At 44.1% G+C, this 24,229-nt stretch overlaps 2 protein-coding genes across 3 annotated transcripts in view; one reads left to right on the top strand and one right to left on the bottom strand.

The window, feature by feature from the left end:
- Window positions 1-24,229, bottom strand: part of ccdc120a (coiled-coil domain containing 120a) — a 157,272-nt gene that overhangs the window by 27,287 nt on the left and 105,756 nt on the right. For both annotated transcript variants that reach the window (XM_071373337.1, XM_071373336.1), the window contains exons 2-6: window positions 11,491-11,581; window positions 11,244-11,368; window positions 9,905-10,021; window positions 9,549-9,669; window positions 3,481-3,540 (exon numbers count right to left, since the gene is read on the bottom strand). In XM_071373337.1, the coding sequence (XP_071229438.1) occupies window positions 3,481-3,540; window positions 9,549-9,669; window positions 9,905-10,021; window positions 11,244-11,368; window positions 11,491-11,524 (457 nt within the window). In that variant the 5' untranslated portion in view covers window positions 11,525-11,581. The remainder of the gene's footprint in view (window positions 1-3,480; window positions 3,541-9,548; window positions 9,670-9,904; window positions 10,022-11,243; window positions 11,369-11,490; window positions 11,582-24,229) is intronic.
- Window positions 11,523-12,253, top strand: LOC139556902 (U1 small nuclear ribonucleoprotein 70 kDa-like). Its single transcript, XM_071370998.1, has 2 exons — window positions 11,523-11,529; window positions 11,751-12,253. Exons 1-2 carry the CDS (start codon window positions 11,523-11,525, stop codon window positions 12,251-12,253), a joined length of 510 nt encoding a protein of 169 aa, XP_071227099.1.

Below are 24,229 nucleotides of genomic sequence, written 5' to 3'. Positions count from 1 at the left end.
ATTTAACATGACTAGGTTGTACTGTATTTAACATGACTAGGTTGTACTGTATTTAACATGACTAGGTTGTACTGTATTTAACATGTACTGTATTTAACATGACTAGGTTGTACTGTATTTAACATGACTAGGTTGTACTGTATTTAACATGACTAGGTTGTACTGTATTTAACATGACTAGGTTGTACTGTATTTAACATGTACTGTATTTAACATGACTAGGTTGTACTGTATTTAACATGTACTGTATTTAACATGACTAGGATGTACTGTATTTAACATGACTAGGTTGTACTGTATTTAACATGACTATGTTGTACTGTATTTAACATGACTAGGATGTACTGTATTTAACATGACTAGGTTGTACTGTATTTAACATGTACTGTATTTAACATCACTAGGTTGTACTGTATTTAACATGACTAGGATGTACTGTATTTAACATGACTAGGTTGTACTGTATTTAACATGACTAGGATGTACTGTATTTAACATGACTAGGTTGTACTGTATTTAACATGACTAGGATGTACTGTATTTAACATGACTAGGTTGTACTGTATTTAACATCACTAGGTTGTACTGTATTTAACATGACTAGGATGTACTGTATTTAACATGACTAGGTTGTACTGTATTTAACATGACTAGGTTGTACTGTATTTAACATGACTAGGTTGTACTGTATTTAACATGACTAGGTTGTACTGTATTTAACATGTACTGTATTTAACATGACTAGGTTGTACTGTATTTAACATGTACTGTATTTAACATGACTAGGTTGTACTGTATTTAACATGTACTGTATTTAACATGACAAGGTTGTACTGTATTTAACATGACTAGGTTGTACTGTATTTAACATGACTAGGTTGTACTGTATTTAACATGACTAGGATGTACTGTATTTAACATGTACTGTATTTAACATGACTAGGATGTACTGTATTTAACATGACTAGGTTGTACTGTATTTAACATGACTAGGTTGTACTGTATTTAACATGACTAGGATGTACTGTATTTAACATGACTAGGATGTACTGTATTTAACATGACTAGGTTGTACTGTATTTAACATGACTAGGTTGTACTGTATTTAACATGACTAGGTTGTACTGTATTTAACATGACTAGGTTGTACTGTATTTAACATGACTAGGTTGTACTGTATTTAACATGTACTGTATTTAACATGACTAGGTTGTACTGTATTTAACATGTACTGTATTTAACATGACTAGGTTGTACTGTATTTAACATGTACTGTATTTAACATGACAAGGTTGTACTGTATTTAACATGACTAGGTTGTACTGTATTTAACATGACTAGGTTGTACTGTATTTAACATGACTAGGATGTACTGTATTTAACATGTACTGTATTTAACATGACTAGGATGTACTGTATTTAACATGACTAGGTTGTACTGTATTTAACATGACTAGGTTGTACTGTATTTAACATGACTAGGATGTACTGTATTTAACATGTACTGTATTTAACATGACTAGGATGTACTGTATTTAACATGACTAGGTTGTACTGTATTTAACATGACTAGGTTGTACTGTATTTAACATGACTAGGTTGTACTGTATTTAACATGACTAGGATGTACTGTATTTAACATGACTAGGTTGTACTGTATTTAACATCACTAGGTTGTACTGTATTTAACATGGCATTAAACACACTAGGTTGTACTGTATTTAACATGTACTGTATTTAACATGACTAGGATGTACTGTATTTAACATGACTAGGTTGTACTGTATTTAACATGACTAGGTTGTACTGTATTTAACATGTACTGTATTTAACATGACTAGGATGTACTGTATTTAACATGACTAGGTTGTACTGTATTTAACATGACTAGGTTGTACTGTATTTAACATGTACTGTATTTAACATGACTAGGATGTACTGTATTTAACATGACTAGGTTGTACTGTATTTAACATGACTAGGTTGTACTGTATTTAACATGACTAGGTTGTACTGTATTTAACATGACTAGGTTGTACTGTATTTAACATGACTAGGTTGTACTGTATTTAACATGACTAGGTTGTACTGTATTTAACATCACTAGGTTGTACTGTATTTAACATGTACTGTATTTAACATGACTAGGTTGTACTGTATTTAACATGACTAGGTTGTACTGTATTTAACATGACTAGGTTGTACTGTATTTAACATGACTAGGTTGTACTGTATTTAACATGACTAGGTTGTACTGTATTTAACATGACTAGGTTGTACTGTATTTAACATCACTAGGTTGTACTGTATTTAACATCACTAGGTTGTACTGTATTTAACATGTACTGTATTTAACATGACTAGGTTGTACTGTATTTAACATGACTAGGTTGTACTGTATTTAACATGACTAGGTTGTACTGTATTTAACACTGTATTTAACATGACTAGGTTGTACTGTATTTAACATGTACTGTATTTAACATGACTAGGATGTACTGTATTTAACATGACTAGGTTGTACTGTATTTAACATGACTAGGTTGTACTGTATTTAACATGACTAGGTTGTACTGTATTTAACATGACTAGGTTGTACTGTATTTAACATCACTAGGTTGTACTGTATTTAACATGTACTGTATTTAACATGACTAGGTTGTACTGTATTTAACATGACTAGGTTGTACTGTATTTAACATCACTAGGTTGTACTGTATTTAACATGACTAGGTTGTACTGTATTTAACATGACTAGGTTGTACTGTATTTAACATCACTAGGTTGTACTGTATTTAACATCACTAGGTTGTACTGTATTTAACATGACTAGGATGTACTGTATTTAACATGACTAGGTTGTACTGTATTTAACATGACTAGGATGTACTGTATTTAACATGACTAGGTTGTACTGTATTTAACATGACTAGGATGTACTGTATTTAACATGACTAGGTTGTACTGTATTTAACATGACTAGGATGTACTGTATTTAACATGACTAGGTTGTACTGTATTTAACATGACTAGGTTGTACTGTATTTAACATGACTAGGATGTACTGTATTTAACATGACTAGGTTGTACTGTATTTAACATGACTAGGATGTACTGTATTTAACACTGTATTTAACATGACTAGGTTGTACTGTATTTAACATGTACTGTATTTAACATGACTAGGTTGTACTGTATTTAACATGACTAGGTTGTACTGTATTTAACATGACTAGGTTGTACTGTATTTAACATGACTAGGTTGTACCGTATTTAACATGACTAGGTTGTACTGTATTTAACATGACTAGGTTGTACTGTATTTAACATGACTAGGTTGTACTGTATTTAACATGACTAGGTTGTACTGTATTTAACACTGTATTTAACATGACTAGGATGTACTGTATTTAACATGACTAGGTTGTACTGTATTTAACATGACTTGGTTCTTCTTCTAGTGTACTCCTATAGGCTCACCGTTGTCATGGTCCCCTGTAGAATCAGACGTGGAGCTGCTCTCGGAGTTCACCGTGTCATCTGTGGAGGAATACACACACGCACGCACACGCACACGCACACACACACACACACGCACACGCACACGCACACACACACACAGGACAAGTCAGATTGCAACATAGTCAGAGTGCACCATATAACTCACACACTGTCCCTTATATCTAAATATCTAAATCTTAACCTGAAATCTGTGCCTCGTGACTTGAGTCACATTTCCATGCATATCCCCTATAAGAATCAGTCCACGATTGACATTAGAATTGCTCTGCGTATCTCCGGTAAGATTCAGCCCTCACCGTGTACTCACCGTGTACTCACCGTGTACTCACCACCACATGGGCTGCATCTGAGTACGGCACACACTTCTCTTTTTACTAGTGCACTAAAACACATTGTGGCCAAAAGTAGTGCACTAAAACACAGTGTGGCCAAAAGTAGTGCACTAAAACACAGTGTGGCCAAAAGTAGTGCACTAAAACACAGTGTGGCCAAAAGTAGTGCACTAAAACACAGTGTGGCCAAAAGTAGTGCACTAAAACACAGTGTGGCCAAAAGTAGTGCACTAAAACACAGTGTGGCCAAAAGTAGTGCACTAAAACACAGTGTGGCCAAAAGTAGTGCACTAAAACACAGTGTGGCCAAAAGTAGTGCACTAAAACACAGTGTGACCAAAAGTAGTGCACTAAAACACAGTGTGGCCAAAAGTAGTGCACTAAAACACAGTGTGGCCAAAAGTAGTGCACTATAACACAGTGTGGCCAAAAGTAGTGCACTAAAACACAGTGTGGCCAAAAGTACTGCACTAAATAGGGAATAGGGTGCCATTTCCGACCCATGGTAGAGTGAGTCAGGTGGTAGTTACATAACTGTGAGCATTGTTCTCTGTGTCCTCCATGTGCTTTCCCTGGACATCGTGTGTGTGTGTGTGTGTGTGTGTGTGTGTGTGTGTGTGTGTGTGTGTGTGTGTGTGTGTGTGTGTGTGTGTGTGTGTGTGTGTGTGTGTGTGTGTGTGTGTCAGCCCAGTAATAACGAGACCGTTCCTGGCTTCCTCTCTCTCCTCTGTAACAATGCCCTCCCTCCCTCCCTCCCTCCCTCCCTCCCTCCCTCCCTCCCTCCCCTTTCTATCTCCGCCGTCCATCCCTGCCTTTCCGGGGTCAATGGTTGGTTTTTCCAGGGATGGAGGAGGAACCTAACCTAGGTTCCTAACGAATCTAACAACCGTGGCATTAAACACACACGGTTCCCACAGCGCAGCCATGACATCCTAATCCTCTGATCCATTGCTAAGTGTTACCTGAGTTTCCTGACTGGATTTCTGGAGACTTGGCATAAGCATACAAAACTACAGTGCCCTCTGTAATTACTGGGACAGTGAAGCATTTTGTATTGTTTTGCCTTTATACGTCACAAGTTTTGTATTTGAAATCAAACTATGACTATGAGGTTGAAGTGCATACTGTTAGCTGTAATTTGAGAGTATTTTCATTCATATAGGGTGAACCGTTTAGAAATTACAACTCTTTTTGTCCATAGTCCCCACATTGTAGGATTGAGACAAATTAACTTACATGTGTATTAAAGTAATCAAAAGTTTAGAATGGTAAATAATGTATTGTGTCATTTTGGAGTCACTTTTATTGTAAATAAGAATAGAATATGTTTCTACTATGATTAGGGATAATCCTGAATGAATCGTGAATAATGATGAGTGAGAAAGTTACAGACGCACAAATATCAAACCCCCAAGACATGCTAACCCCTCACCATTACAATAACAGGGACAGTTAGCATTTTATATCATACCCCCAAGACATGCTAACCCCTCACCATTACAATAACAGGGACAGTTAGCATTTTATATCATACCCCCAAGACATGCTAACCTCTCACCATTACAATAACATGGGAGGTTAGCATTTTATATCATACCCCTAAAACATGCTAACCTCTCACCATTACAATAACAGGGGAGGTTAGCATTTTATATCATACCCCCAAGACATGCTAACCTCTCACCATTACAATAACAGGGGAGGTTAGCATTTTATATCATACCACCAAGACATGCTAACCTCTCACCATTACAATAACAGGGGAGGTTAGCATTTTATATCATACCCCCAAGACATGCTAACCTCTCACCATTACAATAACAGGGGAGGTTAGCATTTTATATCATACCCCCAAGACATGCTAACCTCTCACCATTACAATAACAGGGGAGGTTAGCATTTTATATCAAACCCCCAAGACATGCTAACCTCTCACCATTACAATAACAGGGGCAGTTAGCATTTTATATCATACCCCCAAGACATGCTAACCTCTCACCATTACAATAACAGAGGCAGTTAGCATTTTATATCATACCCCCAAGACATGCTAACCTCTCACCATTACAATAACAGGGGAGGTTAGAATTTTATATCAAACCCCCAAGACATGCTAACCTCTCACCATTACAATAACAGGGGAGGTTAGCATTTTATATCATACCCCCAAGACATGCTAACCTCTCACCATTACAATAACAGGGGAGGTTAGCATTTTATATCATACCCCCAAGACATACATGCTAACCTCTCACCATTACAATAACAGGGGAGTTTAGCATTTTATATCATACCCCCAAGACATGCTAACCTCTCACCATTACAATAACAGGGGAGGTTAGCATTTTATATCATACCCCCGAGACATGCTAACCTCTCACCATTACAATAACAGGGGAGGTTAGCATTTTATATCATACCCCCTAGACATGCTAACCTCTCACCATTACAATAACAGGGGAGGTTAGCATTTTATATCATACCCCCAAGACATGCTAACCTCTCACCATTACAATAACAGGGGAGGTTAGCATTTTATATCATAGCCCCAAGACATGCTAACCTCTCACCATTACAATAACAGGGGAGGTTAGCATTTTATATCATACCCCTAAAACATGCTAACCTCTCACCATTACAATAACAGGGGAGGTTAGCATTTTATATCAAAGCCCCAAGACATGCTAACCTCGCACCATTACAATAACGGGAGGTTAGAATTTTTGGGGGGGGTTGATATTTGTAACCATGGTAACATCCACATTAATGTAGAAGTGTTTAGAAACATATTATATTCTTATTTACAATAAAAGTGACTCCAAAATGACACAATACATTATTTACCATTCATTTCTATTGGGCACAAAATAATCTAAAACACAACCAAAACAAACAGCAAATACATACAACAAGTTTAAAGAGTCACAGGTTTGATGTAGTCATTGTGTGATAGGAATATGGGACCAAAAACTACACTTCTGACTACTTTTATACACATAAGTGAATTTGTCCCAATACTTTTGGTTCACTAAAATGGGGGGGACTAAGTACAGAAATGCTGTAATTTCTAAATGATTCATCAGATAAGGATGGAGATACCCTCAAATTAAAACTGCCAGTCTGCACTTTAACCTCGTAGTCATCGTTTGATTTCAAATCCAAACTTTGGAAAGATAGAGGCAAGATAAGGAAAAATGCTTCACTGTCCCAATAATTAGAGGGCACTGTATATTACGTTACGTAATAACACCAACTTTCAACCAGCGAAGTGAACTCACAGCGATGAGGGGGAAGTTACCTGTGTGTATTTTAACCAGTGAAGTCACAGTGATAAGGGGGGAAGTTACCTGTGTGTATTTTAACCAGTGAAGTCACAGTGATAAGGGGGGAAGTTACCTGTGTGTATTTTAACCAGTGAAGTCACAGTGATGAGGGGGAAGTTACCTGTGTGTATTTTAACCAGTGATGAGGGGGAAGGTACCTGTGTGTATTTTAACCAGTGAAGTCACAGTGATGAGGGGGAAGTTACCTGTGTGTATTTTAACCAGTGAAGTCACAGTGATGAGGGGGGAAGTTACCTGTGTGTATTTTAACCAGTGAAGTCACAGTGATGAGGGGGGAAGTTGCCTGTGTGTATTTTAACCAGTGAAGTCACAGTGATGAGGGGGGAAGTTACCTGTGTGTATTTTAACCAGTGATGTCACAGTGATGAGGGGGAAGTTACCTGTGTGTATTTTAACCAGTGAAGTCACAGTGATAAGGGGGAAGTTACCTGTGTGTATTTTAACCAGTGAAGTCACAGTGATAAGTGGGAAGTTACCTGTGTGTATTTTAACCAGTGAAGTCACAGTGATGAGGGGGAAGTTACCTGTGTGTATTTCAACCAGTGAAGTCACAGTGATGAGGGGGATGTTCCCTGTGTGTATTTTAACCAGTGAAGTCACAGTGATGAGGGGGGAAGTTACCTGTGTGTATTTTAACCAGTGATGTCACAGTGATGAGGGGGAAGTTACCTGTGTGTATTTTAACCAGTGAAGTCACAGTGATAAGGGGGAAGTTACCTGTGTGTATTTTAACCAGTGAAGTCACAGTGATAAGTGGGAAGTTACCTGTGTGTATTTTAACCAGTGAAGTCACAGTGATGAGGGGGAAGTTACCTGTGTGTATTTCAACCAGTGAAGTCACAGTGATGAGGGGGATGTTCCCTGTGTGTATTTTAACCAGTGAAGTCACAGTGATGAGGGGAAAGTTCCCTGTGTGTATTTTAACCAGTGAAGTCACAGTGATGAGGGGGAAGTTACCTGTGTGTATTTTAACCAGTGAAGTCACAGTGATGAGGGGGGAAGTTACCTGTGTGTATTTTAACCAGTGAAGTCACAGTGATAAGGCGGAAGTTACCTGTGTGTATTTTAACCAGTGAAGTCACAGTGATGAGGGGGAAGTTACCTGTGTGTATTTTAACCAGTGAAGTCACAGTGATGAGGGGGGAAGGTACCTGTGTGTATTTTAACCAGTGAAGTCACAGTGATAAGGGGGGAAGGTACCTGTGTGTATTTTAACCAGTGAAGTCACAGTGATAAGGGGGGAAGGTACCTGTGTGTATTTTAACCAGTGAAGTCACAGTGATAAGGGGGGAAGGTACCTGTGTGTATTTTAACCAGTGAAGTCACAGTGATAAGGGGGGAAGTTACCTGTGTGTATTTTAACCAGTGAAGTCACAGTGATAAGGGGGGAAGTTACCTGTGTGTATTTTAACCAGTGAAGTCACAGTGATAAGGGGGGAAGTTACCTGTGTGTATTTTAACCAGTGCAGTCACAGTGATAAGGGGGGAAGTTACCTGTGTGTATTTTAACCAGTGAAGTCACAGTGATAAGGGGGAAGTTACCTGTGTGTATTTTAACCAGTGCAGTCACAGTGATAAGGGGGGAAGTTACCTGTGTGTATTTTAACCAGTGAAGTCACAGTGATAAGGGGGGAAGGTACCTGTGTGTATTTTAACCAGTGAAGTCACAGTGATAAGGGGGGAAGTTACCTGTGTGTATTTTAACCAGTGAAGTCACAGTGATAAGGGGGGAAGTTACCTGTGTGTATTTTAACCAGTGAAGTCACAGTGATAAGGGGGGAAGTTACCTGTGTGTATTTTAACCAGTGCAGTCACAGTGATAAGGGGGGAAGTTACCTGTGTGTATTTTAACCAGTGAAGTCACAGTGATAAGGGGGAAGTTACCTGTGTGTATTTTAACCAGTGCAGTCACAGTGATAAGGGGGGAAGTTACCTGTGTGTATTTTAACCAGTGAAGTCACAGTGATAAGGGGGAAGTTACATGTGTGTATGTTAACCAGTGAAGTCACAGTGATAAGGGGGGAAGTTACCTGTGTGTATTTTAACCAGTGAACTCACAGTGATGAGGGGGGAAGTTACCTGTGTGTATTTTAACCAGTGAAGTCACAGTGATGAGGGGGAAGTTACCTGTGTGTATTTTAACCAGTGAAGTCACAGTGATGAGGGGGAAGTTACCTGTGTGTATTTTAACCAGTGCAGTCACAGTGATGAGGGGGAAGTTACCTGTGTGTATTTTAACCAGTGAAGTCACAGTGATAAGGGGGGAAGTTACCTGTGTGTATTTTAACCAGTGCAGTCACAGTGAAAGGTTAGATCACAGTAGTGCCACTGAAAGGTGGTATGTTATTACCCGTGTGACATCCTCGGTGTACAGTCCTCTTGCTGTGCGTTGGGTGCTGATCAGAGTCTACACGGCGTCTCAGGGCACCGCTGAACAGCGTCTTCTTCTGCTTCCTCTGACACACTTCCTCCTACACATCAAAACATGGCTTTATTTTACACATATCGTCACATTCAGCTTTCTATATCATTCTCGTAGAGGAACAAAAACAGGATTATCCTGTCTCTCAACGGTCTCTCACCCTACAATACATCTGAAAAACTATCATTTGTCAGGGATAACAGGTTAAAATTAGGAAGGGGGGGGGTTCTGCTTTCTGAGTAGAATGTATCAGTCTGTGTGGTAATATTCAAATCCTCTTTTACCTCTGTCTTTATAATAGTCTTGGGTCCGTGGCGGTAGGATCCGACCCGACGGCGTACGTTGGGGCGTCTCTCACCAGCCTCCAGGGGGAAATCACCAGGAAGCTCTCCTGTCAACTCCTGTTATAGACGAATACACCACATTAACAGAAATCACCAGGAAGCTCTCCTGTTATAGACGAATACACCACATTATTAACAGGAGAAATCACCAGGAAGCTCTCCTGTCAACTCCTGTTATAGACGAATACACCACATTATTAACAGGAGAAATCACCAGGAAGCTCTCCTGTTATAGACGAATACACCACATTATTAACAGGAGAAATCACCAGGAAGCTATCCTGTTATAGACGAATACACCACATTAACAGGAGAAATCACCAGGAAGCTATCCTGTCAGGTCCTGGACAGGACAAACAGACACAGAACATTACCAGAAGGAAACGTTACATACTAGTCATCAGTATTTGGCTGTGAGTACGTGTACCAGAAGGAAACGTTACATACTAGTCATCAGTATTTGGCTGTGAGTACGTGTACCAGAAGGAAACGTGACATTCTAGTCATCAGTATTTGGCTGTGAGTACGTGTACCTGAAGGAAACGTGACATACTAGTCATCAGTATTTGGCTGTGAGTACGTGTACCAGAAGGAAACGTGACATACTAGTCATCAGTATTTGGCTGTGAGTACGTGTACACGAAGGAAACGTGACTTACTAGTCATCAGTATTTGGCTGTGAGTACGTGTACCAGAAAGAAACGTGACATACTAGTCATCAGTATTTGGCTGTGAGTACGTGTACCCGAAGGAAACGTGACATACTAGTCATCAGTATTTGGCTGTGAGTACGTGTACCAGAAAGAAACGTGACATACTAGTCATCAGTATTTGGCTGTGAGTACGTGTACCCGAAGGAAACGTGACATACTAGTCATCAGTATTTGGCTGTGAGTACGTGTACCCGAAGGAAACGTGACATACTAGTCATCAGTATTTGGCTGTGAGTACGTGTACCCGAAGGAAACGTGACATACTAGTCATCAGTATTTGGCTGTGAGTGCGTGTACCCGAAGGAAACGTGACATACTAGTCATCAGTATTTGGCTGTGAGTACGTGTACCAGAAGGAAACGTGACATACTAGTCATCAGTATTTGGCTGTGAGTACGTGTACCAGAAGGAAACGTGACATACTAGTCCTCAGTATTTGGCTGTGAGTACGTGTACCCGAAGGAAACGTGACTTACTAGTCATCAGTATTTGGCTGTGAGTACGTGTACCAGAAGGAAACGTGACATACTAGTCATCAGTATTTGGCTGTGAGTGCGTGTACTGACCGCCTCCTGCAGACAGACTCTCCGTAGCTCAGCCAGTCTGCTATTCAGTAGAGTCTCTAGACTGCGTCTTCTCTCCTGTAGTTCTGTCATCCTTTCACCTGCCTCCGGACTGCCACCCAGCAGGTCTACACAACACACAGAGGAAGAAGATGACATGCTAAGTGTTGATCAAACATGGCTATACATTCTTTCACTAAAACTGAAACTGCTAAATTAGGTATATAAAGTAAATGTTTTGTTTCCTCACCAGGTACTGAGATGAGATGACCCTTGACCTCCATGTCAGGTGTGTCCCAAGTGACCTCGTTGCTCTCAGTGCATCCCAACAGATCACTCACCTGCGCACACACACACACACACACACACACACACACACACACACACACACACACACACACACACACACACACACACACACACACACACACACACACACACAGAGGAGGAGGAATCAGACATGTCAGGTGTGTTCCCTGTGACACCTCTGCTCTCAGTGCATCCCAACAGATCTCACACACACATACACAGACCAGGGGGGCGGACCAGGGGGACAGACCAGGGGGACGGACCAGGGGGACGGACCAGGGGGACGGACCAGGGGGACGGACCAGGGGGACGGACCAAGGGGGCGGACCAGGGGGACGGACCAAGGGGGCGGACCAGAGGGACGGACCAAGGGGGCGGACCAGGGGGACGGACCAGGGGGACGGACCAAGGGGGCGGACCAGAGGGACGGACCAAGGGGGCGGACCAGGGGGACGGACCAGGGGGACGGACCAGGGGGACGGACCAAGGGGGCGGACCAGGGGGACGGACCAGGGGAACGGACCAGGGGGACGGACCAGAAGGACGGACCAGAGGGACGGACCAAGGGGGCGGACCAGGGGGACGGACCAGGGGAACGGACCAGAAGGACGGACCAGGGGGACGGACCAGGGGGACGGACCAGAGGGACGGACCAGAGGGACGGACCAGAGGGACGGACCAGGGGGGGCACTCAACAGTACTGATACAGACCTGACGGGGGGGGCCACTCAACAGTACTGATACAGACCTGACCGGGGGGGGGGCACTCAACAGTACTGATACAGACCTGACCGGGGGGGGGGGGGGGCACACCACTACTGCACTGTAAGCCTGATACAGACCTGACGGGGGGGGGGGGGGGGCACTCAACAGTACTGATACAGACCTGACGGGGGGGGGGCACTCAACAGTACTGATACAGACCTGACGGGGGGGGGGGGGGCACACCACTACTGCACTGTAAGCCTGATACAGACCTGACGGGGACGGGGGGGGGGGGGGGGGCACTCAACAGTACTGATACAGACCTGACGGGGGGGGGGGCACTCAACAGTACTGATACAGACCTGACGGGGGGGGGGGGGCACACCACTACTGCACTGTAAGCCTGATACAGACCTGACGGGGGGGGGGGGGGGGGAACTCAACAGTACTGATACAGACCTGACGGGGGGGGGGGCACTCAACAGTACTGATACAGACCTGACGGGGGGGGGGGGCACTCAACAGTACCAGTCAACAGTCTTCAAAGTCTCTGCTCTGTACAACAACAACAAAGCCTTATGAGAAACCAGGCAACTGCATGTCGGAGAATAGAAGCATAGTCGAACAAATCCTGTCTAAATAAAAGGTTAAAGAACCTGTCTAAATAAAAGGTTAAAGACTGCACTGAATCAGGATGATAGCAGATTAAAGATTAGTTTCAAGACTGTCAGTGAGACAGAAAAACGAACCACCATATTTAAACCCAGCTAGACTGGGACAGAGATGAGATGTTCTGTGTTATGATACAAGACTGATACAAGACTGATACAAGACTGATACAAGACTGATACAAGACTGATACAAGACTGATACAAGACTGATACAAGACTGATACAAGACTGATACAAGACTGATACAAGACTGATACAAGACTGATACAAGACTGATACAAGACTGATACAAGACTGATACAGGACTGATACAAGACTGATACAAGACTGATACAAGACTGATACAAGACTGATACAAGACTGATACAAGACTGATACAAGACTGATACAAGACTGATACAGGACTGATACAAGACTGATACAAGACTGATACAAGACTGATACAAGACTGATACAAGACTGATACAAGACTGATACAAGACTGATACAAGACTGATACAAGACTGATACAAGACTGATACAAGACTGATACAGGACTGATACAAGACTGATACAAGACTGATACAGGACTGATACAAGACTGATACAAGACTGATACAAGACTGATACAAGACTGATACAAGACTGATACAAGACTGATACAAGACTGATACAAGACTGATACAAGACTGATACAAGACTGATACAAGACTGATACAAGACTGATACAAGACTGATACAAGACTGATACAAGACTGATACAAGACTGATACAAGACTGATACAAGACTGATACAAGACTGATACAAGACTGATATAGGACTGATACAAGACTGATACAAGACTGATACAAGACTGATACAAGACTGATACAAGACTGATACAAGACTGATACAAGACTGATACAGGACTGATACAAGACTGATACAAGACTGATACAAGACTGATACAAGACTGATACAAGACTGATACAAGACTGATACAAGACTGATACAAGACTGATACAAGACTGATACAAGACTGATACAGGACTGATACAAGACTGATACAAGACTGATACAGGACTGATACAAGACTGATACAAGACTGATACAAGACTGATACAAGACTGATACAAGACTGATACAAGACTGATACAAGACTGATACAAGACTGATACAAGACTGATACAAGACTGATACAAGACTGATACAAGACTGATACAAGACTGATACAAGACTGATACAAGACTGATACAAGACTGATACAAGACTGATACAAGACTGATATAGGACTGATACAAGACTGATATAGGACTGATACAAGACTGATACAAGACTGATATAGGACTGATACAAGACTGATACAAGACTGATACAAGACTGATACAAGACTGATACAAGACTGATACAAGACTGATACAGGACTGATACAAGACTGATACAAGACTGATACAAGACTGATACAAGACTGATACAAGACTGATACAAGACTGATACAAGACTGATACAGGACTGATACAAGACTGATACAAGACTGATACAGGACTGATACAAGACTGATACAAGACTGATACAAGACTGATACAAGACTGATACAAGACTGATACAAGACTGATACAAGACTGATACAAGACTGATACAAGACTGATACAAGACTGATACAAGACTGATACAAGACTGATACAAGACTGATACAAGACTGATACAGGACTGATACAAGACTGATACAAGACTGATACAAGACTGATACAAGACTGATACAAGACTGATACAAGACTGATACAAGACTGATACAAGACTGATACAAGACTGATACAAGACTGATACAAGACTGATACAAGACTGATACAAGACTGATACAAGACTGATACAAGACTGATATAGGACTGATACAAGACTGATACAAGACTGATACAAGACTGATACAAGACTGATACAAGACTGATACAAGACTGATACAAGACTGATACAAGACTGATACAAGACTGATACAAGACTGATACAAGACTGATACAAGACTGATACAAGACTGATACAAGACTGATATAGGACTGATACAAGACTGATACAAGACTGATATAGGACTGATACAAGACTGATACAAGACTGATACAAGACTGATACAAGACTGATACAAGACTGATACAAGACTGATATAGGACTGATACAAGACTGATACAAGACTGATACAAGACTGATACAAGACTGATATAGGACTGATACAAGACTGATACAAGACTGATACAAGACTGATACAAGACTGATACAAGACTGATACAAGACTGATACAAGACTGATACAAGACTGATACAAGACTGATACAAGACTGATATAGGACTGATACAAGACTGATACAAGACTGATATAGGACTGATACAAGACTGATACAAGACTGATACAAGACTGATACAAGACTGATACAAGACTGATATAGGACTGATACAAGACTGATACAAGACTGATACAAGACTGATACAAGACTGATACAAGACTGATATAGGACTGATACAAGACTGATACAAGACTGATACAAGACTGATACAAGACTGATACAAGACTGATACAAGACTGATACAAGACTGATACAAGACTGATACAAGACTGATACAAGACTGATACAAGACTGATACAAGACTGATACAAGACTGATACAAGACTGATACAAGACTGATATAGGACTGATACAAGACTGATACAAGACTGATATAGGACTGATACAAGACTGATACAAGACTGATACAAGACTGATACAAGACTGATACAAGACTGATACAAGACTGATACAAGACTGATACAAGACTGATATAGGACTGATACAAGACTGATACAAGACTGATATAGGACTGATACAAGACTGATACAAGACTGATACAAGACTGATACAAGACTGATACAAGACTGATACAAGACTGATATAGGACTGATACAAGACTGATACAAGACTGATATAGGACTGATACAAGTCATCTTCAGTGTAACACTCTGCACTTTCCAACCAGCCAAGGAAACACGAGCCTGTCCAGACACAGCCCTTAGCCCCTAGGCACCTCTCCCCTATCCCTAGCCCCTAGGCACCTCTCCCCTATCCCTAGCCCCTAGGCACCTCTCCCCTATCCCTAGCCCCTAGGCACCTCTCCCCTATCCCTAGCCCCTAGGCACCTCTCCCCTATCCCTAGCCCCTAATCCTGTGAAAGGATTTGGATAGATGGAAGCAATTTCACCTAGCCTATACCTATCCAACCCTTTCAATTGCCTAGGGTGTTGGCAGTAGGCGGTAAGGGGCTAGCGAGTAGGGGCCCAGGGTTCAATACTGCGGCCAAAACAGTTTTAACTTGGAGGCGCGACAAACATTTGGATTGATGGCATGGGTGCCAGTGAATTTATTTGACCTGGTTACGTACAATCAATCATGTTTTAACCAAACAGTAAATGTGAAATCGACCAAATATAAACCAACTTTCTGAAGAAACAACGGCAGTGGAATGTCTGTCTGTCTGCCTGCCTGCCTGCCTGCCTGTCTGTCTGTCTGTCTGTCTGTCTGTCTGTCTGTCTGTCTGTCTGTCTGTCTGTCTGTCTGTCTGTCTGTCTGTCTGTCTGTGTCGGGGCTCTACATACAGTGGAGATTTCCGAAAGCCAGATCATCCCCGTCGGTGACCAGCTTGGGACAGTCAAAGAAATACTGTTATAATGTTATATATATATATATTTGTATCTAGGCTATATAATTGATTTAAAAAACAAACAGATGGATTCCCAAAAGCTATTAGATCGTTATGGCGATTATTTATCACACGTGCGCTGCACCACATATCCTTCGGTCAGAGCAGCCTGGTCTCATAGACTAGACGTAACAACAGTAAAAGTAAAGGACACTGAAATTAGTATGATATGTTACGTTTGGGTATGGTTACGTAAGACTGAAGGTTACTTAAGGCAAAAAGTACGGTGGTTGGTCGGGGTGGATGGGTGGGCGTATAACACGAACGTCTCGCAACCCAAAGCTAGCAACTTTGCAACTACTTGCTACATTTTAGCTACATTTGCAAAAACTTAGCATGTTAGCTAACCCTTCCCCTAACCCTTAAACCTAACTCTTAACCTTAACCTTAACCCCTAGCCTAGCTAACGTTAGCCACAACAAAATGGAATATCATACGTTTTGCAAATTCGTAACATATTGTACGAAATGGATGTTGGACATCTACAAATGAATACATACCATACGAAACGTAACATATCATATATGAATTGGGAGTGTCCCGAATGTATATTTACTATGTTTACGTTTACCCCTGAGTCCAGGTTGGTCAGAGAGAGCGCTCAGCTCTTAATTGTGAAGACCCACGGAGAAACAGTACCGATACAGACCTGACGGGGGCGCCACTCAACAGTACTGATACAGACCCACGGAGAAACAGTACCGATACAGACCTGACGGGGGCGCCACTCAACAGTACTGATACAGACCCACGGAGAAACAGTACCGATACAGACCTGACGGGGGCGCCACTCAACAGTACTGATACAGACCCACGGAGAAACAGTACCGATACAGACCTGACGGGGGCGCCACTCAACAGTACTGATACAGACCCACGGAGAAACAGTACCGATACAGACCTGACGGGGGCGCCACTCAACAGTACTGATACAGACCCACGGAGAAACAGTACCGATACAGACCTGACGGGGGCGCCACTCAACAGTACTGATACAGACCCACGGAGAAACAGTACTGATACAGACCCACGGAGAAACAGTACTGATACAGACCCACGGAGAAACAGTACCGATACAGACCTGACGGGGGCGCCACTCAACAGTACTGATACAGACCCACGGAGAAACAGTACTGATACAGACCCACGGAGAAACAGTACTGATACAGACCCACGGAGAAACAGTACTGATACAGACCCACGGAGAAACAGTACCGATACAGACCTGACGGGGGCGCCACTCAACAGTACTGATACAGACCCACGGAGAAACAGTACTGATACAGACCCACGGAGAAACAGTACTGATACAGACCCACGGAGAAACAGTACTGATACAGACCCACGGAGAAACAGTACTGATACAGACCTGACGGGGGCGCCACTCAACAGTACTGATACAGACCCACGGAGAAACAGTACTGATACAGACCCACGGAGAAACAGTACTGATACAGACCCACGGAGAAACAGTACTGATACAGACCCACGGAGAAACAGTACTGATACAGACCTGACGGGGGCGCCACTCAACAGTACTGATACAGACCCACGGAGAAACAGTACTGATACAGACCCACGGAGAAACAGTACTGATACAGACCCACGGAGAAACAGTACTGATACAGACCCACGGAGAAACAGTACCGATACAGACCCACGGAGAAACAGTACCGATACAGACCCACGGAGAAACAGTACTGATACAGACCCACGGAGAAACAGTACTGATACAGACCCACGGAGAAACAGTACTGATACAGACCCACGGAGAAACAGTACTGATACAGACCCACGGAGAAACAGTACCGATACAGACCCACGGAGAAACAGTACCGATACAGACCCACGGAGAAACAGTACCGATACAGACCCACGGAGAAACAGTACTGATACAGACCCACGGAGAAACAGTACTGATACAGACCCACGGAGAAACAGTACTGATACAGACCCACGGAGAAACAGTACTGATACAGACCCACGGAGAAACAGTACTGATACAGACCCGACGGAGAAACAGTACTGATACAGACCCACGGAGAAACAGTACTGATACAGACCCACGGAGAAACAGTACTGATACAGACCCACGGAGAAACAGTACTGATACAGACCCACGGAGAAACAGTACTGATACAAACCCACGGAGAAACAGTACTGATACAGACCCACGGAGAAACAGTACTGATACAGACCCACGGAGAAACAGTACTGATACAGACCCACGGAGAAACAGTACTGATACAGACCCGACGGGGGTACGAAAGATGTTCCAGGTTATGATATCTACCAGTAAATGCTAAGGCATGAATGGGAATGAAAACCAGGTACTTCAAAAGTTACAAGTCTTGGTTGAATATTTGCGATGCACAATAAAATCATCATGGAACAGCCTACCTTGAAAATCAGACATTTCCTCTAGTCTATTGGGTCTTTGAAAAGTTATTTTTTTCAAGCAGGGGCTAGGGAGTAAGGGGCTAGGGAGTAAGGGGCTAGGGAGTAAGGGGGCTAGGGAGTAAGGGGCTAGGGAGTAAGGGGCTAGGGAGTAAGGGGCTAGGTAGTAAGGGGCTAGGGAGTAAGGGGCTAGGGAGTAAGGGGCTAGGGAGTAAGGGGCTAGGGAGTAAGGGGCTAGGGAGTAGGGGGCTAGGGAGTAAGGGGCTAGGGAGTAAGGGGCTAGGGAGTAAGGGGCTAGGGAGTAGGGGGCTAGGGAGTAAGGGGCTAGGGAGTAGGGGGCTAGGGAGTAAGGGGCTAGGGAGTAGGGGGCTAGGGAGTAAGGGGCTAGGGAGTAGGGGGCTAGGGAGTAAGGGGCTAGGGAGTAAGGGGCTAGGGCGTAGGGGGTTAGGGAGTAGGTGGTTAGGGAGTATGGGGCTAGGGAGTAAGGGGCTAGGGCGTAGGGGGTTAGGGAGTAAGTGGTTAGGGAGTATGGGGCTAGGGAGTAGGGGGCTAGGGAATAAGGAGCTAGGGAATAAGGGGCTAGGTTATTTTTTGTGGCCGGCCCTACTACAAGGATGACCCTGGGATGCCTGGGAACAGGAAGTGAACAGGAAACAGGAACAGAAAACACGTCATCAAGTAGGAAGTCAAAGAGGGAAACAGAACAGAGAGCAGGAGAGACATAACACTGAAGAACAGAAATAATACACACACACAATAACACACACACACACACACACAATAACACACACACACTCGCACACACACACACGCACACATGCTCTCTCACACACGCACACACACACACACACACACAAGCCTTAGATCACCATGCGCAATGCCAAGCATCGGCTGGAGTGGTGTAAAGCTCGCCACCATTGGACTCTGGAGCAGTGGAAACGTGTTCTCTGTAGTGATGAATCACAATTCACCACCGTTCGACGGACGAATCTGTGTTTGGCGGATGCCAGGAGCACGCTACCTGCCCCAATGCATAGTGCCAACTGTAAAGTTTGGTGGAGGAGGAATAATGATCTGGGGCTGTTTTTCATGGTTCGGGCCCCTTAGTTCCAGTGAAGGGAAATCTTAACGCTACAGCATACAATGACATTCTAGATGATTCTGTGCTTCCAACTTTGTGCCAACAGTTTGGGGAAGGCCCTTTCCTGTTTCAGCATGACAATGCCCCCGTGCACAAAGCGAGGTCCATACAGAAATGGTTTGTCGAGATCAGTGTTAAAAAACTTGACTGGCCTGCACAGAGCCCTGACCTCAACCCCATCGAACACCTTTGGGATGAATTTGAACGCCGACTGTGAGCCAGGCCTAATCGCCCAACATCAGTGCCCGACCTCACTAATGCTCTCGTGGCTGAGTGGAAGCAAGTCCCTGCAGCAATGTTCCAACATCTAGTGGAAAGCCTTCCCAGAAGAGTGGAGGCTGTTATAGCAGCAATGTTCCAACATCTAGTGGAAAGCCTTCCCAGAAGAGTGGAGGCTGTTATAGCAGCAATGTTCTAACATCTAGTGGAAAGCCTTCCCAGAAGAGTGGAGGCTGTTATAGCAGCAAAGGAGGGGACCAACTCCATATTAATGCCCATGATTTTGGAATGAGATGAGCAGGTGTCCATATACTTTTGGTCATGTAGTGTAATAGACAAACAGACCACAACAAACTGAAATAATAAACAGGAATCTATTCCCTATATAGTGCACTACTTTAGACCAGAGCCTTATGGGTAGTGCACTACTTTAGACCAGAGTCCTATGGGGTAGTGTACTACTTTAGACCAGAGTCCTATGGGGGTAGTGTACTACTTTAGACCAGAGGCCTATGGGTAGTGCACTACTTTAGACCAGAGCCTTATGGGTAGTGCACTACTTTAGAACAGAGTCCTATGGGGTAGTGCACTACTTTAGACCAGAGCCCTGTGGGTAGTGCACTACTTTAGACCAGAGCCCTATGGGTAGTGCACTACTTTAGACCAGAGCCCTATGGGGTAGTGCACTCATTTAGACCAGAGCCTTATGGGTAGTGCACTACTTTAGACCAGAGCCCTATGGGTAGTGCACTACTTTAGACCAGAGCCCTATGGGGGTAGTGCACTACTTTTGACCAGAGCCCTCTGGGTAGTTGTCGTGGCTCAGTTGGTCGAGCGTGGCCCTTGCAACGGCAGGCTTGTTGGTTGGATTCCCACGGGGAGGACCAGTAAGATTGGATTCCCACGAGGAGGACCAGTAAGATTGGATTCCCACGAGGAGGACCAGTAAGATTGGATTCCCACGAGGAGGACCAGTAAGATTGGATTCCCACGAGGAGGACCAGTAAGATTGGATTCCCACGAGGAGGACCAGTAAGATTGGATTCCCACGAGGAGGACCAGTAAGATTGGATTCCCACGAGGAGGACCAGTAAGATTGGATTCCCACGAGGAGGACCAGTAAGATTGGATTCCCACGGGGAGGACCAGTAAGATTGGATTCCCACGAGGAGGACCAGTAAGATTGGATTCCCACGAGGAGGACCAGTAAGATTGGATTCCGACGGGGAGGACCAGTAAGATTGGATTCCTACGGGGAGGACCAGTAAGATTGGATTCCTACGGGGAGGACCAGTAAGATTGGATTCCCACGGGGAGGACCAGTAAGATTGGATTCCCACGAGGAGGACCAGTAAGATTGGATTCCGACGGGGAGGACCAGTAAGATTGGATTCCTACGGGGAGGACCAGTAAGATTGGATTCCTACGGGGAGGACCAGTAAGATTGGATTCCCACGAGGAGGACCAGTAAGATTGGATTCCTACGGGGAGGACCAGTAAGATTGGATTCCCACGAGGAGGACCAGTATGATAAATATATTCACTCACCACTACAAGCTGGCTCTTGATAAGAGCGTCTGCTAACTGACTAACATGTAAAATGTAGTAACACAGATCAGAATAACTAAAGAAATGTCTCTGTGTGATCCTCCAGTAAAACTACTTACTAGGGACAATAAGACAAAGAATCAAACAATCTGTATGTTTCTACTTTCCCATAAAACAACACTTTCCAACTCACCACATCCTGTACAACCTCCCAGACTCCCAGGAAGCAATGTGGTGACTATCTAGCAGGACCGTTACATATATATATATATCTCGGTCAACTAGACTTAGAGTAAACAATGATTATCTGTCCTGCTTGTTCCTGTTGAACAGATCTGGGACAGGACAACTCCTAACTGGAGCTAGGTCGAACCACTCATATAATTACAACAGAAAGAGAGAGAGAGAGGGAAGGCAGGGGGAGAGAGAGAGAAGGCAGGGGGAGAGAGAGAAGGCAGGGGGAGAGAGAGAGAGAGAAGGCAGGGGGAGAGAGAGAAGGCAGGGGGAGAGAGAGAAGGCAGGGGGAGAGAGAGAAGGCAGGGGGAGAGAGAGAGAGAGAGAAGGCAGGGGGAGAGAGAGAAGGCAGGGGGAGAGAGAGAGAGAGGGAGAGAGAAGGCAGGGGGAGAGAGAGAGAAGGCAGGGGGAGAGAGAGAGAAGGCAGAAGGCAGGGGGAGAGAGAGAGAAGGCAGGGGGAGAGAGAGAAGGCAGGGGGAGAGAGAGAAGGCAGGGGGAGAGAGAGAAGGCAGGGGGAGAGAGAGAGAGAGAGAGAGAGAGAGAGAGAGAGAGAGAGAGAGAGAGAGAGAGAGAGAGAGAGAGAGAAGGCAGGTGGAGAGAGAGAGAGAGAAGGCAGGGGGAGAGAGAGAGAGAAGGCAGTGGGAGAGAGAAGGCAGGGGGAGAGAGAGAGAAGGCAGGGGGAGAGAGAGAAGACAGGGGGAGAGAGAGAGAAGGCAGGGGGAGAGAGAGAGAAGGCAGGGGGAGAGAGAGAGAAGGCAGGGGGAGAGAGAGAAGGCAGGGGGAGAGAGAGAGAGAGAAGGCAGGGGGAGAGAGAGAGAGAGAGAGAGAGAGAGAGAGAGAGAGAGAGAGAGAGAGAGAGAGAGAGAGAGAAGGCAGGTGGAGAGAGAGAGAGAGAAGGCAGGGGGAGAGAGAGAAGGCAGGGGGAGAGAGAGAGAGAAGGCAGTGGGAGAGAGAGAGAGAAGGCAGTGGGAGAGAGAGAGAGAAGGCAGGGGGAGAGAGGGAGAGAGAGAGAAGGCAGGGGGAGAGAGAGAGAGAAGGCAGGGGGAGAGAGGGAGAGAGAGAGAAGGCAGGGGGAGAGAGGGAGAGAGAGAGGGGGAGAGAGAGGGAGAGAGGGAAAGAGAGAAGGCAGGGAAAGAGATAAAGAGAGGAAAAAGAGAGAGAGAGAGGAAGAAAGTGATCTACAATACAGAATTATACAGAGGTCACAGAAGGCTGAACGAGAGAGAGGGAAAGCGTGACTGAGAGACACACACACACAGACAATGATCTATGACCCAGGATGTGTTAAATGGGTTAGTATACCAGAGGTCACTGAGGGGAGAAGGAAAGTGATTGGCCAGGGATGACGGACAAGGCAGCTGGCACAAACAGTACATTACATGAACAAACAGAAGGTCCTCACATGGGCCGGGTCGGGTCGGGACTCAAATGGCACCCTATTCCCTAGATAGTGCACCACTTCATACCATGGACCCTGGTCAACAGTAGGGGACTATATAGGGAATAGGGTGCTATATAGGGACTAGGGTACTATATAGGGACTAGGGTGCTATATAGGGACTAGGGTGCTATATAGGGACTAGGGTACTATATAGGGACTAGGGTACTATATAGGGACTAGGGTGCTATATAGGGACTAGGGTGCTATATAGGGACTAGGGTGCTATATAGGGACTAGGGTACTATATAGGGACTAGGGTGCTATATAGGGACTAGGGTGCTATATAGGGACTAGGGTACTATATAGGGACTAGGGTCCTATATAGGGACTAGGGTACTATATAGGGACTAGGGTACTATATAGGGACTAGGGTACTATATAGGGACTAGGGTGCTATATAGGGACTAGGGTGCTATATAGGGACTAGGGTGCTATATAGGGACTAGGGTACTATATAGGGACTAGGGTACTATATAGGGACTAGGGTACTATATAGGGACTAGGGTGCTATATAGGGACTAGGGTGCTATATAGGGACTAGGGTACTATATAGGGACTAGGGTGCTATATAGGGACTAGGGTGCTATATAGGGACTAGGGTACTATATAGGGACTAGGGTACTATATAGGGACTAGGGTACTATAT

This window comes from Salvelinus alpinus, chromosome 28, assembly GCF_045679555.1.
Source record: "Salvelinus alpinus chromosome 28, SLU_Salpinus.1, whole genome shotgun sequence".
Taxonomy (NCBI): Eukaryota; Metazoa; Chordata; class Actinopteri; order Salmoniformes; family Salmonidae; genus Salvelinus; species Salvelinus alpinus.
Note: the sequence above shows the minus strand (reverse complement) of the source record. Positions and strands in the feature narration are given on the sequence as shown.